Below are 20,900 nucleotides of genomic sequence, written 5' to 3'. Positions count from 1 at the left end.
CGTTGCCGTATTATAAGCAAACGTGATGTATGGAAGAATCTCGTCCCAGGTTTTATGTTGTACGTCCACGTACATTGACAGCATGTCCGCTATGGTCTTGTTAAGCCTCTCTGTCAGTCCATTGGATTGCGGATGATAAGCCGTTGTTTTTCGATGACTTGTGCAGCTCAGTTTAAAAATGTCCTCCATCATTCGTGCTGTAAACGACGTCCCTCTGTCCGTAATCACGCATGACGGGGCACCATGCCGTAGGACGATTTGGTGCACGAAGAACTGCGCGACTTCAGAGGCCGTGCCACGGGGTAACGCTTTTGTTTCAGCATAACGCGTGAGATAATCTGTCGCAACTATAATCCACTTGTTCCCAGAGGACGACAAAGGGAAGGGCCCCAGAAGGTCCATTCCCACGAGGTCAAACGGTGTCCGTGGTGGTGCGATCGGCTGGAGCAGGCCCGCGGGTCTCACAGGCGGAGTCTTGCGGCGCTGGCACTCACGGCAGCCTTTCACATATCGATGTACACTAGTTGATAGTCGCGGCCAGTAATACTGTTGGCGTACTCGGGCGAGAGTTCGCGAATAGCCCAAATGTCCTGACGTGGGCTCGTCGTGGCACGCCAGAAGGATTTCATCACGCATGTCGGTAGGAACAACGAGTAGGAAAGCCTTGTCGCTACCACGGGCGTTTTTCTTGTAAAGAATGCCTCTTCTTAGACAAAAAGAGGACAGTTCGCGAGCAATGTGTTGAGGGACCTTAGAGTTGCGGCCTTCCAGGGAATCAATGACTGGGCGTAATTCATCGTCTGCCCGCTGCTTTGACATAAATTCGGAGTCACTAACTGCTCCGAGAAAGGCATCTTCATCTTCGGAGCCCCTGACAGCGTTCCCCACAGGTGCTCGAGAAAGCGCGTCGGCGTCTTCGTGTTTGCGCCCTGACCTGTACACAATCGTAATGTCAAACTCCTGCAAACGCAAACTCCACCGTGCGAGACGGCCGGATGGATCTCTGAGATTTGCCAGCCAGCAGAGCGAGTGGTGGTCAGTCACCACTTTGAAGGGACGACCGTAGAGGTAAGGCCGAAATTTGGTCGTCGCCCACACGACTGCGAGGCATTCTTTTTCTGACGTAGAATAGTTGGTCTCAGCTCGAGAAAGAGTACGACTGGCGTAAGCTATCACATGCTCAACGCCGCCGTGTCGTTGTACAAGGACAGCGCCAAGTCCGACGTTGCTGGCATCTGTATGAATTTCTGTAGCAGCGTCCTCATCAAAATGGGCAAGAACAGGGGCTGTTTGCATTCTCTGTCGTAACTCTGTGAACGCTGTACCTTGTTCTACGCCCCAAGTAAAGGGTACGTCATCTCGGGTGAGTCGCGTAAGAGGTTCAGCTATCTTAGAGAAGTTGGCGATAAATCGGCGATAATATGCGCACAAGCCGAGGAAACGGCGTACTGCTCTTTTATCTGATGGGACAGGGAAGGCGGCGACAGCAGCAGTTTTGTCTGGATCAGGTCGCACTCCATCTGCACTAATGACATGTCCCAGAAATTTCAGCTCTTCATAGCCGAAATGGCATTTTTGGGGTTTCAGCGTAAGTTCAGCTGTGCGAATGGCTTCCAGAACCTTTCTCAGACGCTTCAGATGTTCTTCAAAGCTCTTGGAAAAGATGACCACATCATCGAGGTAGACAAGGCAGCTTTGCCACTTCAAGCCAGCGAGAACTGTGTCCATCATCCTCTGAAAAGTGGCTGGTGCAGAACAGAGGCCGAAGGGAAGAACTCGGAATTCGTAAAGTCCGTCTGGAGTCACAAACGCGGTTTTTTCTCGGTCTCGTTCATCCACTTCAATTTGCCAATAGCCACTCTTTAGATCGATGGACGAAAAATACTTCGCACGTCGTAACCTGTCGAGGGAGTCGTCTACTCGTGGAAGCGGGTAGACGTCCTTTTTTGTGACGCTATTAAGCTTCCTGTAGTCAATACAGAATCGCAGCGTTCCGTCTTTTTTCTTTACTAGAACGACTGGCGAGGACCAAGCGCTGCTGGATGGTTGAATAATCCCGTCATCGAGCATCTCTTTTATTTGTGTCTGAATAGCCTCGCGTTCTTTGGCAGAAACGCGATAAGGCTGCTGCCGGATGGGGCGGACGTCATCGTCGGTAATAATTCGATGCTTCGTGAGGTGAGTTTGACGGACTTTAGAAGAAGAGGCGAAGCAAGATCTAAACTCCCTTAAAAGGTCGTGAAGTGCAGCCTTTCTCTCGTCTGACAGCGTCGAATTGATGTCGATGTGGTCTAGAAATTCCTTATCCTCATGCGTTTCCTCGGACGCGAAGCACTCCGTGACGTCGGCAACAGGTTCTCCATAGGCTAGGGTGGTTCCACGGAAAAGATGCCGGTGCTCGTAATTGAAGTTAGTAGCTAGTATCGTTGACTGTCCGTCACGGACGCGCACTACACTTCCGGCGGCGCATACACCTTGGAGCAGCAGAAGTGATAAGTTGCTTTCAGCCACCACGTCGCCGTCTTGGAAGTCTTCACAAGTGACTTCGATGGGAACAGTTGCTCGAGGTGGCAGCGTCACACTGTCGTCAGCAACACGCAGCGCAAGTCTACGGCAGTTATCGGCGTCTCGATCTGTTGCGCCTTGAGTCGAGAAGGTCACGATGCGCTCACGGATATTTATGATGGCACCGTATTCCCGAAGGAAGTCCATGCCGATAATCAGCTGACGCGAACAGTCGGGGAGAACGAGGCAGCTGAGCACAAACGTTGACGCACGAATTTTCACTCTTGCGGTACAGCGACCCAGCGGTGTTACAACGTGTCCTCCAGCTGTTCGAATTCGCGTTCCATTCCACGGCGTGATCACTTTTCTGAGATCTTTCGCTAGCCTCCCGCTGATGATCGAATAGTCTGCACCAGTGTCTACCAATGCACTGACCTGAAGACCGTCAACCAGCACAGGTATGTCGAGCGACACGCGGTCACTAAGTTCAGATGCGGATGTCGGCGTTTCTTCGGCACTGCGATTATTCTCTGACGAAATGCCTTCGGCGTTGCGTGCAAGCATCGATGGGAGGTCTTCCGCACTTTGAGTCCCAGCGACCTTGCCCCCGAAGGCCGCTGCCTTCAGTTTTCCCGACGAGGGCTCGGGGAGCGTTCCCGTGCCGTCACCCCGAAACGTGGCCCAGTGGCTGCGGGTCTCCTCGGAGATGGTGACCGCGATTGCCGTCGTGTAAAGGGTGTACGCTGTTGCGCGAGATATTCTTCGATATCCCTTGGCCTTTGACCAGTTCGTGGACGAGGGGAATTGACGGAAAATCCGCGCAGTCCAAGTTGCCGGTATGGGCATTCGCGGTAAATGTGACCAGCCTCACCGCAGTGATAGCAGAGGGGTCGTCTGTCTGGCGTACGCCAGAGATCAGACTTGCGCGTCGGTGTACGGCGACTATAGATGTCCAAATCAGCGTGCGCTGACTGAATCGCGACTGACGGCATCATTGTCTGGATCGGGACGTATGGCATTGTCTGGATCGGGACGTGCGGCACTGTCTGGATCGGGACGTGCTGCACTGGCTGGATCGGGACTCCTTGACCCGAAAGAGGAGTGGCAGATCGCAAGGCTTCCGCGTACGTACGACGGCGACTGTCAGTAGACACAGGAGCCGTTTCCAGATCAACCGACGTGGGCGGAAAACGATGGGCGTGCAGCACCTGCTGGACCTCGTCGCGGATGACACTGGTGATAGACCCAACATCGATTTGCCTTGTCCCGTACATCTTTTCCATTTCTTCCCGGACGACAGATCGAATGATCTCGCGAATCCATTCGGGGCTCTTGCTCCCAGGGGTGGCGAAAATCTCGGGAGTTGAGGCAGCATTCACTTGACGGTCAAACTGGGCAGACCGTTGGTGCAGTACTTGCTCCATTGTTGCCGCTTCAGTAAGGAACTCAGCAACACTTTTGGGGGGACTACGCACCAAACCAGCAAAAAGTTGTTCCTTCACACCACGCATGAGGTGGCGCAACTTTTTTTCTTCTGCCATAGCAGGATCCGCTCGCTTGAAAAGCCGTGTCATGTCCTCGACGTACATCGAGACGGTCTCGTTGGGCATCTGGATGCGTGATTGAAGTGCACGCTCCGCCCGTTCGCGGCGGTCGGGACTCCTGTAGGTCTCCAGGAGGCGACGCTGGAACTCGCGCCAAGATGTCAGAACATCATCCCTGTTCAAAAACCACGTCTTGGCACCGTCTTTTAGGCACGTGTACACGTTCCGGAGCTTCGCGGCATCATCCCAGTAATTGATCGCTGCGACACGTTCGAACTCACTCAGCCAGTCGTCAACATCTTCATGCTGCGCTCCGTGAAAGGGGCTAGGCATGAGCGGGTTCTGGACGGTGCAGTAGATCGGCGTGGAAGGTGTCGGAGCTTGCATGGGATCTTGTGTCGAAGTCATAGTCGCTGCGTCAGTGGTTGGTGTCTCAGGCGGTAGGCCTCGTTGGCGGCGGCTTACTCTATGAACAGGAGTGTATAGGGCTTTTTATTTTTGTATAGGGCTTTTTTTAATCGTGGGTCAAGTTAGAGCTTGGACACCCGGTATATATATATATATATATATATATATATATATATATATATATATATATATATATATATATATATATATATATATATATATATATATATATAAGGAAGAGAAGTGTATACCTAAGGGCTCGTATTTCCGTGTTTTAACACAATATTAATGAGATGAAAATTACCAGCTGTGAGCAGCTGGTAATTTTTTCATCCACTTTTCTTTCTTCTTTCTTCTTATTTACATTCCATTGGTTTTAATAACTTCCCCTGTACATTCCTTGGCATTACTGTCTGTTACATCTCATATATATATATATATATATATATATATATATATATATATATATATATATATATATATATATATATACTGACATATCTGGGAGGCATTGAGCGAAATACATTACGTGGCGAAAATGGTGGCATAAAAATTCGGTGATTTAGCAAACTATTTTCGTGCTCACAGCTCATGAGAAATGTCTTTTTTTTTTTCTTTTTGCAAGCTGTGCTCGACTGCTCCAGCACTTTTCTTTGTTTTTTTTTTCACGTTCGCTGTTCAGTGGGCGCTGTTAGACTTGTTCAGAAATGAAGCCTATCTTACTAAGACCATTTTTTGGGGAGCGAATGAAAAAGTGGCGATGTGGAGCCGGGCTCGAGCAACTGCGTACGCATTTCGCGGGTTTTGGTGCGGGCTTCGTACTACATCGCTTGTGAAATCTGTGTTTCCTATAGCTCAAGGGTGGACCCCAGTTACAGACGGGGGGACGAAAGCGCCGATACATTTCGTTTATAACCAGTCCGTTCACGAGATCCGTGTCCCCTAAGCCGTAATCCGGCCTTTTCTACCGGTATACTAAATAACATTTAAAAATGGGCTTTCCGAGAAAGAAGATTTCTTTAATGGATAGTCCGATAAATTGCGCATGTGTGTAAAAGCTTAGCACTTTTTTTAAATCAAACAGTCAATTATTGAATTCTCTACTTTTCAGCTCATATAAAAATTGACTAATTATTGTAGTCGATCACTGAAGGCGTATACCTATATTAAACGAATTTCGATGGCACCTCCAGTATCGGGATATTCGTTTCCGAAGTGTGCTACGTAATGCATGTTCCGATTTCGCACTTGAATGTGCAAAAGAGTGTTCTGTTTTTTTTTTGTTTTTTTAAGAAATTGAGTCTGAAACAATTGTGCATTTTTATACCACCAAGTTTGATCACGCATATACGAAAATTTGCGTTGCCCTCAGATCTATATTTCAAGTGGACATGTCTGACAGGTTCCTTGACCGCAATGAGCCAATCGCAATATGTCCAATAAATTAATTACTTTGAGAGCTAACGTATGAGTCTTAGCTGAATGGCTATCGATTTGCGTGGTTCTAACAGTTATGGACGTACGCCGCCACTACCAGTTTACATTTTACGTGATACCAATAAATGGATTATTTTGCTGAAATCTCGCCGTCGGTGTTAGCGTCGTTGGTTGTGAGCGAAAAATCATCATTTTGTCCGTGTCCAAAAAAACAAGAAACATGCAAATAAAATAAATAATAAAAATTTGATTCGGAGTGAGGATTGAGCCCAGGCTGCCTGCGAGGAGGAAGGTCTTCTACCACTGAGCCACGTCACAGCTTTAATTTGCTTTCGAAATTGTATACCTTCAATTATTTGCGATTCCGTGTTTTTATATCTACTACTTCTTAAAATCGTTCTATTTCTTTATTTTTTCACGTGTATATGCGTAACCACGTATGACACGCTCTTATCAACGCCGCCCTAATTGGAAATATGTTAAAACTTTGCATTTATTTCACTGTGTTGTTACTTTTTATATTCATGCTTGTTTTTGTTTTACATTTATTAGTGCTATTTTTTGCTCAATATGTATTCTTGACTTACTAATGCTTGTTTGCCTTTTGCCTTGTATAATACCATTGCTTTGTACATTCGCCCCCTGCCTGGGCCCATTTTTTGGGCCTGCAGTATTGTGTAAATAAAAATTATTAAAAAATAAACAAACGTCACGTAGTGGAAGCTGTCCTTAACGCACGTAATATTGACAGAATCATAGAATCGCACCAGGCGTTAAGGCATCTGAATTGTGCAACAAGTGGGTGGTTTAAAGCTCTCCACCCTTACAAAGTGCGCAGCCTACAGGCGCAACTGCGCGTGGCACCTTGCGGACGAGAATTGGGTACGGCGCCAATGAGGAAAAGAAAAGATGTTTGGCCTAGTGGGCACTCAAATATCCGGTGGATAGGATAGTTTGAAATGGCTAGTGCTGCGCGAACTCTCCTTGCGGCATGGTTGTACGCAATACGCACGGGGGCTGATTACGGTACCGCGTTCTCTCTGGAAGTCCCCAAAGCTCAAGATTCTTTCGAAATTATCTTTCACGTTCACGTTTACGAGAAAATCTATTCTTTCAAATATCTTTTAAACATTGAAGCCAACGTAAAAACACCTATTATAGTGCTCACCCTACAAGAGAACACCAAGCCCGCCTAGCTTAAATACGGGAAACTCGCACACGATTGACGAAGCCTATCGTTACTTGAGGAATGTTGCAGAATAAATGCCGGACGTGCCCGCACAGGAAACGAACATAGATCAATGAAGGTAATTGATGTGCCACAAAGTTAAATTACGTAGCTCGAGCAGCTGTTGTGGGCTGGAATATAGGCAGCTCGACGTACGGTTCGTTCGTGACGTTTCATCAAAGCATGATATAAAGCCAACTGGCAGTGAAAACACAGAAATAACGGGAGTGTTTTTTTTTCTTCTTTCACTGAAGTCAAGAAGTTATCAATAAAGAAAAATGTAATGAATGCTTGCCTTATCTTTTGTAAGGAATTTTTATCATTTTGGCCACCTTCTTTATTATGACCATAGTCATGAATGGCTGAAATTTCCTTTTGCGAACAAGTCTCTCATACGAGTGGTTTACGGATGCGGAATTTCCAGTGCTTCTTGCCGGCAGCGCTTTTTTTCTGGGCTCTGTGAGAACTGCATTGAAGAAAAGTGAAGAGCCGCGATATCCTTGCGTGCTTGGTGATGAAGCTCTTTTGCCATGACTCTCTCGACAGCTGCTCCGTGACCGTGTGCTGGGTAACGCGCCATTGTTTGGGCGACCCGAGCCTCTCCTCTCGTACAATGAGACATGCATTAAGTACCATTTCCTCTCAAGCAGAGTGCTGCCCCTGCCACAATACTCGCTGTGCAGGGCCGAAGCTGACACTCTCAGACTGCTATAAACAAGCACCTACCCGAGCTCTGCCGCATTGCACACAATATACCTCGAATTATTCCCAAGCCCGGACTGCCCTCTGCGTGGTGGTTATGCGGACTTCGAGCATGTCATGGGGGCTGCCCCTCAACCAGTCTCTCTTTCATGCAAGAGGAAATGAAGAAGCTCATTAAGACTCAGGTCCTGACCTCTCAAATCCTGGCTTACCAGAGGGCCTGCGCGAGGGCCATAAGGTCCCCGAGTGGGCATAGCCGAAGAACGTTGCGTTTACTCGCGTCTATTTTGAGCCTAATAAAGTTGTTTCGCTCACTGCTTCATCATGAATACTGCAGGCCTAGCTAAAACTGAGCCGATATCTAGCGAAGGCAGTGCGTCTGCTTTCCCTGAATGGTCGTGCCAGTTTACTGGATCCACAAACGGCGACTGCGCTAGATCCGTAATAAGGAATTTAGCCGCTTACGACGCTCGGTATATTGTTAGAAAATATGGCCACCCAAAGGCAAAGGGAGCTCTAAAAGCATTGTACAATAGGTCGTTGCATGTTCTCTGTGACATAATACCTTCCAAACACGCAGGGCTACGGAAGCAGTGGATGACAAAGACGTGACCCTCATCCCACGGCACCTGACTTTAATCAGCTCTTCTCGCACCGCACTAACGTTCCTGTGCCTCGGAGCCACCACCGTGATAGGGCAGCCTGGGAAACCGGTGGACTGGCTCATCTCCGCCTTCAAGAAGCACAAGGTCAGACCGTTGTTCGTTCTCGTTGGCAAACTCAAAAATTTTTCGGCTCAGTTTCACCTCACCATACTTTTTCCTGTCGGCTTCTGGTTTAAAATCCACACCACAAAATTTGTATCTATTAGAAGATGTTACATTATCGAAAAAAGCTGTTTTTTATTTAATGAAGTAACTGAAATGTCTCAACACAATGGTGTGCTGTAAGCCAAGTTACATTGCACGCGTGACTTAGGGCGCCTGAGACCCAAGTGCCCGTAAACCCTAACCATGTAACTTGACTGAAGTTACATGCTTCATTCTTACTCATTTTGAATACTGCACATTCGCTCTCATTTTATTTGTAATTGATTAGACTAATCAAGCTGGTGAACTCTGTAGTGTACGCGTATCCCGAAGGAATACGGCCACTAGCGTTGGTCCGGTCTTAGCTAGCCGCAGGGCACGCATCAACCATCGCCGTGGCGAGAACACGGTACTGCTCAAGGTCGCAACACTTTACTCTCTGCGGAAACACCAAAATGCAGTACAGAAACCGTTGCAAAAGGAGCGGCGTGAAAGCAAGTGGGCTTATCCACGCCACTGGTAAGAAGTACGACACAGGCTGCCGCGAGCACGTCTCCGTGGGCAAAAGTGATTCACCGGGACACCGGGACAAAAGGGTTCAGTCGCTCGAGCGAAGGCAAAAAAAAAAAAAAAGTTTGCTCGCGTTGGCTTCCGAGAGATACGGGTCGGCGCAGTATCACCACACACTCGGAAACCGCACTGCTCTTCGGCCTAGTGTTCAAAATGGGAAACAAAAAGTGAGCGTTCGCCGCGGGCGCAAGGCACCGTTGGGGAAGTCTGACGAGCCCTCGAACAATAGGAGTCAACGGAAGGAAAAGAAATGCGTGCTCACCCTAATAGAGGAGGCGCTGGCTCATCTAAGCAGTGCCTCCTCTATTTTTTTTTCCAGTGCCCGGGAGAACGCTCTCTTCAGGCTGTCGAGCACACACTCCTCCTCCGCTCGGCTTAGCCGCGTGGTGGCGCTGCACGAGTAGACTACGGTCTACTCGTGCAGATTAGAAATTAAACAACGTGGAATAGATAGGCTTGCCTTAGGAGTAATAAGGGCTGCAGTGCGAGCACGAAGGTTCTAGAAGAAACAGACGAAAGGCGAGGCACGGAAAGCAAAGAGGACAACACCGTGCCTCGCCTTTCGTCCGGATTTGGCACAGTCCGGATTTGACAGCAGAGCTATATGGGCAGTCCAACGTGCCCGCGATGTGGCCGAAAAGCTATCTGTCTATAAGAGTGGGAGCAGTCCTCTACGTGCTAGTTCGCGCCCCGATGGACCTGACTAATTTTAGGGGCGAAGCTCCTTAGGGCGTGGGCTGTGCGTCCCTTGTAGCCTGTATGTAGCCACCTCTAGTTTAGTTCTTGCAGTGTTCACTAGATGGCGGTACCGTCTCCTGTATGTAGCCACCTCTAGTTTAGTTCTTGCAGTGTTCACTAGATGGCGGTACCGTCTCCTGTATGTTCAGTTCAGGCTGTCAGTTCAGGGGGTTCAGTTCAGGCTGTCAAGGTGGATGGACGTGTTTTTTGAGCGCTCCGGATCGACTGCGCAGATAAGTGTTTTTGCATGTTTTGAGCTTGTCTTTATAATTATAAGGCAGCGCTTGAAATCTTCGTAGTACTTATTTTATGGTACGGCTTTTTCGGGGGCCAGACACCAGGTATTTATTAGTTAGTGCGGGTGTGTGTGTTTGATTTTTTTTGTTTTTTTTTTGTTGGGTTTTTTTTGCCACCCCGTGGGGGAGGTGCGCGTACATTGAACACGCAAGTTTTTGTAGTAGAGCTTAGACTTTCCTTTTTTTTTCTTCGAAGTGCAGGGCTCGAGTTTAGTAATTATTGAGTATAGGGACAATTGGTGTAAGAAAGGTATGGTTAAAAAGACTGTAAAGTGTTCAGGATGTGGAGTGGGTTTGAAAGTGGACCCAAGCGTAGAAGCGGATGGAGAAGAGGCTGACGCGAAGTGTAGGCAATGTGAGGTCGAGGAAAAAATAGAGAAAATGATGGTTGCCCAGAGTGAACTGCTGAGGAGAATCGCCGAGCTCGAGACTGCGGTGGCGACAGAGCAAGAGAAAACGAGGGCATTGGGAGAAAGACTGAAGTCCGCCGAGGAAGCGCTAGCGAAGCTGAACAAAGAAGCGACCTACCGAGAGAACAGTAGGGAACCGGCAACCAGAACGGTGGAGAAGGAAAAGCAAGCAAGTTTGGAAAAAACAGGTTTAGCCGGTTCAACTGTCGCAAGGCCCAGCTTCAGCGAGGTAGTGGTGGGGCAGGGAGGGAACAAAGCAGCAGGCGTCACAGGTGCAAGTAGCCCCCAGGTACAGAACCCTCCAGCTGAAAAGTCACAGCATGTGATAATAGCCGGGGACTCGAATTTAAATCGATGCACAGAAGCCATCAAAGAGAGGGTAAGAGGTGACAAGAGGGTTGCGGTAGGAGCGTTCCCAGGACGCAAGCTGGAAGCAGTCATGAGGCAAGCGAGCACAAAGCTCAAAACGACAGCTGATAGACGAAACCTCGTGATAATTTCAGGCGGTTTAAACGATGTCCTCAATGAAGATGCAGAAGGACTAGCAGCCACACTGGCGAAAGGCGTCGATGACATGCGCGCCACTTCTCCTAAGGTACAGGTAGTTATATGCACGATACCGGAGGTACCGGTGCGTGATAGCAACCTGCAAAGAGCGGTGGTCAACGCAAACCAAGAGATATGGCGGATGAGTCGAGAGAAAGGCTTTGAGGTGGTGGAAATAAACAGAGAGGTGCATAGGTGGGGGGGTTTTCAACGAGACAGAATTCACTTCGATGGGCGGCTAGGTCATGAGGTGGGTTGGCGACTTGCAGGACGCGCAGTAGCTTTTTTGGGGGGCAAGCGAGCCCTTCGGGGGGCAGGATAGCTAGTAACGAGGAAAACAACCAGGGAGACTCTTCGACAGGTGGTATGGACAGATACGATTCCAAAGTGGCACCAATATCTAAGATAGGTAGAGTCCGGGGCATAAATAGACGGAGCCACGAGCGCCGAGCCAATTCAGACATAGGGTATATTAACATGCAGGGTGGTAGGAACAGGCTGAAGTGGGAAGAGATAGAAGAACAGCTAAGGGAAGAGAGGCCGATGGTATACGGTTTTGTAGAAACACATCTCAGGGACGTGGAACAACCTCCGAACAATCCGGACTACGCGTGGGAATATTGTAATAGAACAGAAGGCAGCAGAAAGAAGGGTGGTATTGGGGCATTCATTCATAAAAGTACAGACTGGCAAAGGGTCAAGCAGGAGTGCAAGGAACATTTATGGCTAAAAGGGAAAGTGGCAGGTCAAATGACACTCCTTGGTTTCGTGTACTTGTGGACGGGAGCAAAGGCCAGAGATGAAAACCAGGCAATGGTAGAGTGTATATCAAAGGACATTCAGGAGTTAGGAAGAGAGTGCGAGATGATTATACTAGGAGACATGAATGCGCACATAGAAGATATAGATGGGTATACTGACCCGACAGGCAAAATGATCATGGATATGTGTGAAAGGCTTGATTTGATCATTTGCAACAGTACCGAGAAGTGTGAAGGGCAAATAACATGGGAGGTAGGAAGGCTTCAGTCGACGATAGATTATGCACTGATGTCACATAGGATGTATGATAAGCTCAGGGGAATGCACATAGATGAAGGTGGCTCCAGAAGTCTGGGTAGCGATCACAAACGTATCAAGCTAAGTTTTGGAAGAGCAGTGAAAGTGGGAAGGAGACAAGATGAGCAACTACAGGAAAATTTTTATACAGAAAGGCAAATTGAAATAGCCACTAAACAAATTGAGAAAGTAATCACGGAGGATAATAAGACAGTGTGGACATACACGAATCTAATTAGGCTCTTTGAGCTAGAGCTTGCTAAGACGCGTGACAAATCACCCCGGAAAAGAAGACACAAACCCAAAAGTTGGTGGGACGAGGAAGTTAAGAGAGCCATAGCAAAACGTCAGGAAGCCTCTAGGGAACACAGACATGCTAAGCAGCGGGGTGAACCGACAGATGATGTTGAAAGAAAATGGGCAACCTTTTTAAGCTGTAGAAGGGATGCGTCCCTTCTGATCAATGAAAAGATTAGAAGGAAGGGAGCTCAGTGGCTGACAGAACTACATAAAAAAGATAGAAAGGCAGCTGCGAAATTTTGGAACCATCTAAACTCCCTAAGAAATGAGACGAGCCTAGAGCAGAGTTTTATAACTACAGCCCAAGGTGCTAGGCTAGAAGGGGACGAAGCTATTGAATATATAAGAACAAGGGTGACAAAAAAATTTCAACAAAGAGGTACTTTATGCACCACAATAGTCAAGGACGAATCAAGTAGTGCAATGGCTCCATTTTCACAACAAGAGTGGGAAAGGGCTGAAAAAAGGGTTCCTGGTGGTACATCAACAGGCCCAGATGGCATTCCAATTAGGCTGGTAAAGACATTAGGTCCGAAATCTAAGCAGGCTCTGAGAGAGGCAGTGAGCAAAATAATAATCGATGGGGAAGTTCCCAATGGATGGAAACTTAGCAGGATGAGCATGATCTATAAAGGAAAGGGGGACAAAGCTGACATAAACAACTACCGTCCTATAACAGTGACATCAGTGGTCTACAGGCTGGCGATGCAAATTATAAAAGAAAGACTGCAGGCGTGGATAGAGGATGAGGGGGTGCTGGGGGAACTGCAGAATGGGTTTCGGAAACACAGGAGGTTGGAAGACAATCTGTTCTCACTGACGCAGTGCATCGAAATAGCAGAAAAGGAACACAGGCCCCTGTGGCTAGCATTTTTGGATATCAAGGGAGCGTACGATAGCGTGGTTCAAGAGGAATTGTGGGGAATACTGGACACACTAGGCGTGGAACATGTAGTCACTAATCTTTTAAAGGGTATCTATAAAGGTAACAAGGTAGTTATAAAGTATGAAAAACAGGTATCCAAGCCTGCAGAGGTAAAACAGGGGCTTAGGCAGGGGTGCCCCCTGTCACCTTTATTATTCATGATGTACCTACAAGGATTAGAGGCAAAATTAGAGGGAAGTGGACTGGGCTTCAACCTCTCTTTAGTCAAACAAGGAAAACTTATTGATCAGGCACTACCAGCATTAATGTACGCAGATGATATAGTGCTAATGGCCAACAACAAGGAAGATTTGCAGAGCTTGATGGACATCTGCGGTAATGAGGGAGATAGGTTAGATTTTAGATTCAGTAAGGAAAAATCAGCAGTCATGATTTTCAATGACAACGAAGGTAGTGAGCTTAGAATACAGGAGGTCACGCTAGAGATAACAGATAAATACAAATATCTGGGCGTATGGATAAGCAATGGGACCGAGTATCTGAGGGAACACGAAATATACATGACGACTAAAGGTAACAGGAATGCAGCAGTCATGAAAAATAGGGCACTGTGGAATTACAATAGGTATGATGTTGTGAGAGGAATATGGAAAGGGGTCATGGTTCCTGGACTGACGTTCGGCAATGCGGTCTTGTGCATGAGATCAGAAGTTCAAGCAAGATTAGAAATTAAGCAACGTGGAATAGGTAGGCTTGCTTTAGGAGCTCACGGGAATACACCAAATCAGGGAGTACAAGGTGATATGGGATGGACATCATTTGAGGGCCGGGAAGCTAGCAGCAAGATAAAATTTGAGAAACGATTGAGAGAAATGGGGGAAGAGCGCTGGGCTAGGAAGGTTTTCAGCTACTTGTACATGAAGAATGTCGATACAAAATGGAGGAAGCGAACCAGGAAGTTGACTGGTAAATACTTAGAAAACAGCAGGTGGCCAAACCAAAAAGAACTATCGGTTAAGAAGAAAGTGAAGGAAACGGAGACTGACATGTGGAAAATGGGCATGATTAAGAAGTCCGCATTAGAGATCTATCGCACTTTTAAGCAAGAAATTGCCAAGGAAAGGATCTATGATAATACTCGCGGTAGTTCTCTACTGTTTGAGGCCAGGACGGGAGTACTGCGAACCAAGACATATCGGGCCAAATACGAAGGGGTAGACACAGTATGCAGTGCGTGTGGAGAGGAAGAAGAAACTGCCGAACACTTGATAATGTTCTGTAAAGGGCTTCGCCCTATAGTTCAGGATGATGGCGCAGAGTTGTTCAAAGCACTGGGGTTTAGGGACCGGGAGGGCAAAATAAATTTTAAGCGTGTAGACTTAACCAGAAGGAGGTTATCTGATTGGTGGCTGAAGTCAAGACACGAGTGAAAATTAAACTCTTCACTGCAAAGTACGAATCCTCAAACTCACTTTTTAAGGAAAAAAAATAAATATAGTTTTTGGTTCATTAGGTATTACGGCTTGGTGGCGCTAGCCACCGCCCGATCTAAAGGGTACAGCCATATCCATCCATCCATCCATGTAGCCACCTCTCGTTTAGTTCTTGTAGTGTTTACTAGATGGTGGTACTTGTAGCTGATGATGAAAAGATGCAAGATGTTATAAACTAGAAAGCGGTACTTGTAGTTGATGAAAGACGCGAGATCTTATAAAATAGGAATGATGTCACATATGGCGCGTGTCATTGGTTGAAGGCAATCGTTCGATTTAGTGCGGCGACGTACGCTAGGGGGAGCGTTGTAATAAAATCCGTTCGCTGTTGGCGCGCGCTCGGAGTCGCCGGATGGATAAGGCTGCACAGCGGAGAGAGCGCAAGGCGGCAGCAGCGTGCGCTCGCCGACAGAATCCCGATGTGCGAGCGCGCGAGGCAAGGGACATCGCAAGCCATCCATCGTCTAAGAACAAATAAAAGTTGATTTGTGTATATACACACACAGCGTTTCTCACGTCTTTACATGATGATCGACTGGGCGAATTACACGGAAGATTCACAGTTTACCGATGAATCCCTCCGGAGCTTCGCCCATTCATCATCATTCACCCCGTGAATATGCCGTAATTTTTTTTCTATTCCGTTCCATAAGCAGAGCTGACTGTTCCGCATGAAATGAATTCTCATAATACATCGAATCTGCCAATTTTAGTGGTGAAGCACCTGAGGGCATAGGCTTGTTCGTTGTCCGGCAATGATAATGACACTGATGACAATGAACAGTAAGCTCATTGGCAGATGCACAGCACATGCACGGTGCACTATACGCAATGATGATGACGTTGACGACGATGAAAAAGGAGAGCGTTAGCACATGCAAGGTACCCGATGACGACCATGGAACATTCTCTTTCTGCCATGGACAAAAACGAACGTAATTCGCGGGAAGTGGCGGCAAAAAGACAAACACGCCAAGTGGACTCGGAGCTGAAGGCGCGGGAACTCTAAATGTTATAGCGAAGGGTAGGCGACAAATTCCCAAAACGGCTGTGATTACACTTGGATGCACCGACAACAGGAAACCTCACTCGGCTTCGTTCAAGACAAGTGATAAGCGAGGTGAACCAAAATGTAAATGATGGTAACTCCGCGCGAATCCCCAATGAACCTGTTGTGGCCATCTGTAACGTTAGATTGCAACACGTGTGTTGCGAGCAGACAACAGAAATTTTAATTGATTCAAGCGAGTGCAGTAACCGTGCACAAACTGCAAACAGGGACGTGCTGATATATTTTCTATAAGTATAATAAAATAACCCACAAAAAGTGTGTGCACGTAGCATCTCAGCCATTTCATGATTGTATTGTACACGTATACCGAAGAAGAATGGCCAATAATGCGAGACCAGTCTTAGTGATACTGTACACGTATCCCGAAGGATCACGGCCACTAGCGTGGGACCGGTCTCTGCGAGCCGCAGGGCACACGTTAACCGTTGCCGCGGCGAGAACACGGTATTGCTCAAGATCGCTACACTTTACTGTCTGCGGAAACACCAAAACGCAGTACAGAGCCAGAGCCTGTTGCAAAAGGCGCGGCGGGAAAGCAAATGGGCTTATCCACGCCACGGGTGAGAAGTATGACACAGGGTGCTGCGAGCACGTCTCCGTGGGCAAAAGTGTTTCACGGGGACAACGGGACAAAAGGGCCCGGTCTCTCGAGCGAGGACAAAAACTCTGCTCGCATTGGCTTCCGAGAGGTACGGGTCGGCGTAGTATGACCACGCGCTAGGACACTGCACAGCGCTTCGGCCTAGCGTCCGAAAGGGGGGGGGGCGAGAAAAGTTAAGCGTTCGCCGAGGACGCAAGGCGTCGTTGCTGAAGTCCGAACGAGCCCCACACAAAGGGAGCCGACGGACGGAAAAGAAATGCGTGCATACCTCATGTCGTCCCGGAAAAGTTCTCTCTCACTCCTGACGCGCGCGCGCGAAACGTTCCTAGAGACTCCGCGCGCGGCGCTACAGTCGACATCTGCTACCGGGTGAGAGGTGTTAAACGTCACTCCCCGCTCCCCTAGCGCAACCGACCACGAAGGAGGGCAGTCATGTCGGGACATAAGGACGGCAGAAATAGGCGGCAAATTCCCGCGCAATGGCAGTGGGCTAGCCTCAATTCCCACACCTCCCTATCCCAAATTTGCCCTTTACCGGTCTGGCTGTGCCTGCACTTTTTAGGTGTGCTTATGAGGTTGCGACAGATTGAATCGCTAAAATGACAATTGATATGTGGGGTTTAACGTCCCAAAACCACCATATGATTATGAGAGACGCCGTAGTAGAGGGCTCCGGAAATTTCGACCACCTGGGGTTCTTTAACGTGCACCCAAATCTGAGCACACGGGCCTACAACATTTCCTTGAATCACTAAGGTCTATGGCCACAAAGTTTAGTATACGCATATCTTTTTGTAAGGTGTGCTGTATATTACACATTTTCATGAGTTACTTGCCTTGAGCGCTGACAGCCTGCCAATGTTTTCAGTACAGTCGACCTAATTCAATAGCCTACATGCGACTCACATAGACAGTTGTATGGCGCGGTTGGTTGCCGCTAGGCCACATCGTTCTTGCCGGTTTACCTAGTCAACAATTATCGGCTCATCATATTTGAGGCTTTAGCGATGAGGCAAAAAAAAATGTGGCATTCTCAATATCCTGTTACGCTCTGGTCCGCTGCAGGTATCCTTCATTATAGCGACGCCGCAGCTGCTGCATCAACTAGCTGATTGCGCCCTTCGCAATCACGCTGTTGTACCGTCACTGCGCAAGGTGGTCTCGATAGGCTATGGCCTTCCGGCAAGTATACGCGCCACTGTTAAGCGAGCCTTCACACTCACCTGGCTGGGGTCGTGCTACGGGCTGACCGAGGCCTGTGGCGTCGTCGCCGGCTTCCTCGATGGACAGTTGGCCTCCGGCATTCTAGGCTATCCAGGGCCACTGGTGCAGATGAAGGTGCGTGCTCTCCATCAGCGCTTTTGGTCGGCGTCTAATAAGTGGAATGATCCAAAGACTGAAATAGCCGGCAATGCTTTAACAAATATATGGCTTGCAGCTCACCCAAAAAGCCACGTTGGAGCACCAACGTGGCGGGACGTGAACTTTGTGACGTCAACCCTTACGTGCGTTCCTTTGTCATTTATGCATGGATACCCAATAATCTTCCAGCGACGTGGTTATCATAGTGAAGGAGAATAATCACCATGTGATTATACTGCACTGTACGTCACCAAAGCCGCCATGTTGGGCGTTTGTGACGTCACGTGCAAGATATCTATAGGCCGTAACAAAAGTTGCGTAGTTAGGCTGCCGACGATGATTTCAAATATTTTGTGTGATGTGACACGAGTGAGTCCTACGAAAAATAATATGTTTTCTGGGATATGTGCTGCGCTAGGTTACTTATGCATAGAAAAATTACCTCATACAAAACCATATCTCCCTTGTCACTTGAGTAGCTATGCTAATGAAAAAACTTAGATGTATTCCAGGCTTACATTGTGACTTGAGCCCTACGAGGCTCCTGCAACTCCCATGAATAATTTAGACAAGTACCTACCTCGTGTTTAACGAGCGTATACCATCATGCTTTGAGCTTCCTGGCAAAAGTCTTCGTATTTCTGAAGGTGTGTGATTGCTGACCGCGCGATTGGGAAGCATATTATTTGTCAGCAAAATATGATGATTATGATCGTTTTCACTTCGTCATGAATAGGTAGGTCAGGCCGTGAAAAAAAAGGCATTGCTACTGTTTCACGCATTTCTGTAGCGCCAGACCATGATATGATATCGGATGCGATTGGCCGAGTGGCCTGCATGGAATTAAACTAGGTCTTGGACAAACAGAAGGTGATGGTGAAGCGTGATTGCAGAATTGTTCCGACGGATAGTCGCCCATAAACAGTTTCAAAAGCGAGCCAATTTGCCGCGAGATCAAGCAGAGTCGCCGCCTGGCGGCAACTGGCCGAAGTCGCGAAGTGTGGATTGCTCCGTGCGTCGTCTGCTAGCCATGTCGCGTTTCTATGTGTGCGTACGTCATGCACAATCTCAAAGTATGGTTTGTCTGGTCATGTAAGCGCGAGTGTAACAGTTTCTACGTATGCCTGAAACGACGTATGAAATCATTTGGTCTTGCTCGGCTGCTAATGCATTGTAATAAGATTGGCGAGTGCAACTTTCCAGAGTGCTGTTTATAGTCATCGTACCCTCCATTCAGCAGAATAATTTCAAAGTGGGTGCCGTTTTCTGTTTCAAGCACATCTCAAAATGCTCTTGGCATCTTTCCAAACATGAGGACTATTAAATGGTGTGTGAATGCAGCGTTTTATAGCGACTCGGTTGTAAAAAAATAAAAAAGAACAAACTCTGGCCCATGCACTTGCGCGTTGTTGGTATAGGTGTACAATTATGGCACTGTAGTTTATTGATCATGCGAGGAGCCCTAGTTGTGTTTATCTGGCCGTGGTACCACTATATATAAATATTATTATCACAGAAACTATGACATATCGGTACTTAAACTGTAGTTAAAACAGTTTTACTGTGCACAACCGTGTGCTTAGATTTAAGAACGCTTTAAAAAGTTCAGACGCTGAAAACTATATCAGATGGCATGCCTTATATATAATGTCGTATGATTTCAGTGAAAACTTTGTTTTTTTACAATATCTTCAGCGTTAGTGTGGCATTGTTAACGACCGACGGAAAGCAGTGGTCATTTTTTGTCTGAAAAAAAAAACATGCTTCTCCCACTAACCAGGCCTTTGTTGTAGCACTGTCACGCACGTAATCCATCGAATAAAGCTTTCTGTTGAACTATTATATAAGATCTTTATATTTTACTGGTGCAAGAACATGTGCGTACACGTACGTGGTAAACGCAGTGTAGCGCAAAGCGCCGTCAGCCAGTAAGCTTTCCTGACTAGACTTATCGACTGTCCCAAATTTCATGATGAAGAGAATGAGAGAAAAAAAAGATCATATATGCGTATAAGGTGCAAATGGTGGTATTGAACTAATCACAGATATGCGGGCTTTCTACGATCTTTCTTTGTCTCTTTTTTGTAGTATTCAGACGGCAAAAATGTAAATAAGTAGTACAGTCACGCTACACCAGTGCATAACGGGCGGAATACAAGCTAACCACGTACAAACAACACGGCAAAGGCGTGATTTAGTGCGAAAACGTGAAGAGAGTCACCCAGGGCGAGCATCCCTATAAAATGCAGAATGCGCTTAACTCACGGGTAATGTTAACGTTGCATAGGCGTCGCGCACCGATTCAGTAGAGAAGAGCGTAGATATTAACAATAAACTGTATTCAAAGCATTTTATCTGCCGACAATCGGCTCAGACCACACGCAACGAAGCGCCGCTGCGTGTATTTGTATCCGCACTGCCGACCACCTATCCACACTTTCGCGGGATGGTGCGGCCACCTATAGCCCAGTCTCGCCGCGAATATTGGGTAAGTAGCGGAGGACAGACAGTTTGGCAAATGTGCAGGTCTTGGACCTGGATTCAAACGAGCGGCTTCCACCTCGACGGCTCGGCGAGATCGTCGTCAGCCTTCCAAGCGTGATGAAGTGCTACCTCAACAAACCAACAGAAACTGCAGAAGTACTTGATAGCGAAGGCTGGCTTCGAACCGGTACGTATTCACAAATTTACAAGGAAGTAAGGAAGGAAAACAGGGGGAAAAGAACGGCAGGGAGGTTAACCAGCCTATAGAACAAAACGTGGCAATGGAAACGGGGCTCTACGACATTACAAAATAAGGGAAGTAAAAACACCAAATATGCACAACGAAAGGTTCAGGTTTAGCGAATTTACTGACCCGAACGAACAAAAAAAAACAGCGCTCTTTGGCTTTATTTTGTCTCAAGATAAAGCGCCACAATGACTGCTCCGGGG

The 20,900-nt window shown here is 47.4% G+C and overlaps 1 protein-coding gene across 1 annotated transcript in view; it reads left to right on the top strand.

Moving 5' to 3' along the window:
* Positions 1-20,900, top strand: part of LOC119176844 (luciferin 4-monooxygenase) — a 58,290-nt gene that overhangs the window by 29,518 nt on the left and 7,872 nt on the right. The window contains exons 5-6 of the mRNA XM_075876530.1: positions 8,405-8,573; positions 17,670-17,942. Of these exons, the coding sequence (XP_075732645.1) occupies positions 8,405-8,573; positions 17,670-17,942 (442 nt within the window). The remainder of the gene's footprint in view (positions 1-8,404; positions 8,574-17,669; positions 17,943-20,900) is intronic.

The sequence above is a fragment of the Rhipicephalus microplus genome, chromosome X (genome assembly GCF_043290135.1).
Source record: "Rhipicephalus microplus isolate Deutch F79 chromosome X, USDA_Rmic, whole genome shotgun sequence".
Taxonomy (NCBI): Eukaryota; Metazoa; Arthropoda; class Arachnida; order Ixodida; family Ixodidae; genus Rhipicephalus; species Rhipicephalus microplus.
The sequence above is the reverse complement of the archived record's forward strand: the minus strand, read 5'-3'. Positions and strand labels throughout refer to the sequence as shown.